The 1,802-nt window shown below is 52.8% G+C and overlaps 1 protein-coding gene across 1 annotated transcript in view; it reads left to right on the forward strand.

The window, feature by feature from the left end:
- Positions 1-177: 177 nt before the first annotated feature.
- Positions 178-1,802, forward strand: part of PPTG_22174 (hypothetical protein) — a gene marked incomplete at both ends in the record, with an annotated part of 5,384 nt that continues 3,759 nt past the window's right edge. The window contains one exon of the mRNA XM_008902068.1: positions 178-1,789. Within this exon, the coding sequence (XP_008900316.1) occupies positions 178-1,789 (1,612 nt within the window). The remainder of the gene's footprint in view (positions 1,790-1,802) is intronic.

The raw sequence follows: 1,802 nt of genomic DNA on the forward strand, positions 1-1,802 counted from the left end.
CAAAGCGATACACGTACAGATGCTTTGACAGTGTCACACTGCGCTTACTGCACCACGTGGGCAACGGTAAACATACTTTGGGGACGATCAACGATGTTATTATAGTATGCTCTCCAGGTCAAAAGCTCATTCTCAAAAAGTCATCGTACCCGACAACTCACTTTCAACCATTCCACGATGACGATACCAGACTCGCCCAAGACACCCAAGGCCGACTACGCTGTGATGGATCCCTGCATGAACATGAATACTCAATCGAGCCTGCCAAGTACCAACGATTTGCAGTCCGTTCCTCCTACGACAAAAGAGTCGTGTTCTCCTCTCCGGAAGCTTGCTCGCTGGTGGATCGCGCTGCGTTGGCAACTGGCACGTAACCTGTTCTCCGTGCCGTTGCCGTTCCTGACGTCGGTGTTTGATGTCAAACTCGGTGATCTTTTCATCGTATTCCCGATCTGTCTGGTCTTTATCATCACCACTGCAATCCAGGCCAATGATCGCGAGGTGGAGAGCACTGGCAACCCTCCAACCTATGGGCTCTTGGTCGTGTTCATCCTGACTGTTCGAAACAATTCGGTTCTTCTGGCACTGACCGGCATCTCGTACGAACGTGTTCTGTTCTACCACAAGATCGCTGCATTGATCACGATCATCCTGTCGGGTCTGCATGGTTTCGCGTATATTCTTGCCCACGACAAGGGCGAGATCTCTGGGGAGGGAGACATGGTGCTCACCGGTACTGTGGCATTCGGTGCGATGGTACTGATGTTCGTATTTTCGTTAGGCTTCGTACGTCGTCGCTTCTTCGAGTTCTTCCTACGCACTCACTGGATCCTCTTCATCGTCGTGCTAGTGTTTGCAGTCATTCATGGAGCTTCGACTGCGCTTATCGGTATCATCCCTTGGGGTATCGACATGGCATTCCGCCACGCCTACCGCCCTCGCGTCTACGCTCAAGGCTCCATTATCGGAGGCAATAAATCAACTTCACAAGACTCGGCTAACTTCACTGGTAAGAGCATGGGCGTCATTGCACGCGACCAAGTTGCTATGTCTGCGCTACCTGGTAACGTCGTTCGGATCCAGTTCCCCCGTGTCCGTAAGGATACTGGCCAAGTCTTTAACTACCAAGCGGGGCAGTACGTCTTCCTGTGTGTGCCGACCATTTCGAGTCTGGAGTGGCATCCGTTCACAATCTCTTCGTCTCCGCATGAGCCGATGGTGACGTTGCACATCAAGGCACTTGGTGATTGGACGAGCAAGCTGCAGTCACTCATCGTTGCCTTGGGTGGTGAAGTGGCATCCCCATTCGACGTCCTGGTTGACGGTCCCTACGGAAGCGTCTCCATTGATATCAAGACTCCCACTACATACTCGCACTTCGCGCTGTTCTCCGGTGGAATTGGTGTGACTCCGATGCGATCCGTCGTCAATCGGTTGCACTACGAGGCTCATCATGAAGGCCGTTCCAGTATCGAACGCGTCCACTTCGTCTGGTCCGTGCGCAACCGTGATATGGCTCAGAGTCTTGTCGTCGACGTGACTGGTGACAACAGAGGCGATTGCTACTTCCCGAACGGTATCATCAACAACGTCGGAGACGCCTTCTCGAGTGAGATTTATCTGTCTCGTTCTGAACGTGACGTCGAGGCTGCTGACTTGGATCGTCATCTGGGGAGCAGTCTCCGTTATGGATCTCGTCCGGATATTTCAGCTACGCTGCGTATGGTCGGCGAACAAGCGAAGCAAAATGGCAAGACGCGCGTTGCAGTATTAGTCTGCGGTCCTTCGAGTATGGTACGCGA

This window comes from Phytophthora parasitica (genome assembly GCF_000247585.1).
Source record: "Phytophthora parasitica INRA-310 unplaced genomic scaffold supercont2.12, whole genome shotgun sequence".
In the NCBI taxonomy this organism is placed as follows: Eukaryota; Oomycota; class Peronosporomycetes; order Peronosporales; family Peronosporaceae; genus Phytophthora; species Phytophthora nicotianae.